The following is a 559-nucleotide window of genomic DNA, read 5'->3' as shown; positions in this document are numbered from 1 at the left end:
CCTTTGCACGCCATCCATTGTGTACTAATGCTTCCCCTTCCTTCCCCTTCCTTCCTTCCCCTTCCTCCCCTCTTCCTCCTCCCATTCCCCTCCTTCGTTCTCTCTACTTCCTCCTTCCTTTTTCTCTCTCTCCCCTAGCGACCGCCTTTTCCTCCCCTCCCCTTTCCTTCCTCCTCCTTCTTCCTCTGTCTCTTCTTTCTTCTCCATTCCCGTCCTTCCTTCCCCTTCCTCTCCTTCCCTCCTCTCTTCCTCCTCCCATTCCTCTCCTTCGTTCTCTCTACTTCCTCCTTCCTTTTTCTCTCTCTCCCCTCACGGCTGTCTTCTCCTCCCCTCCCCTTTCCTTCCTCTTCCTTCTCTCTCTCTCTCTCTCTCTCTCTCTCTCTCTCTCTCTCTCTCTCTCTCTCTCTCTCTCTCTCTCTCTCTCTCTCTCTCTCTCTCTCTCTCTCTCTCTCTCTCTCTCTCTCTCTCTCTCTCTCTCTCTCTCTCTCTCTCTCTCTCTCTTCCTTCTTCTCCATTCCTCTTCTTCCTTCCCCTTCCTCTTCCTTCTTTTTCTTTCTCT

General features: G+C 52.1%; 1 protein-coding gene across 1 annotated transcript in view; it reads right to left on the bottom strand.

The window, feature by feature from the left end:
- The window catches only part of LOC127001004 (uncharacterized), a 43,059-nt gene extending 43,041 nt beyond the window's left edge, over positions 1-18 (bottom strand). Inside the window, exon 1 of the mRNA XM_050865179.1 lies at positions 1-18. This exon is cut by the window's left edge and continues 19 nt beyond it. Coding sequence (XP_050721136.1) covers positions 1-18 — 18 coding nt within the window.
- Between the last annotated feature and the right edge of the window lie 541 nt (positions 19-559).

The sequence above is a fragment of the Eriocheir sinensis genome, chromosome 19 (genome assembly GCF_024679095.1).
Source record: "Eriocheir sinensis breed Jianghai 21 chromosome 19, ASM2467909v1, whole genome shotgun sequence".
In the NCBI taxonomy this organism is placed as follows: Eukaryota; Metazoa; Arthropoda; class Malacostraca; order Decapoda; family Varunidae; genus Eriocheir; species Eriocheir sinensis.
Note: the sequence above shows the minus strand (reverse complement) of the source record. Positions and strands in the feature narration are given on the sequence as shown.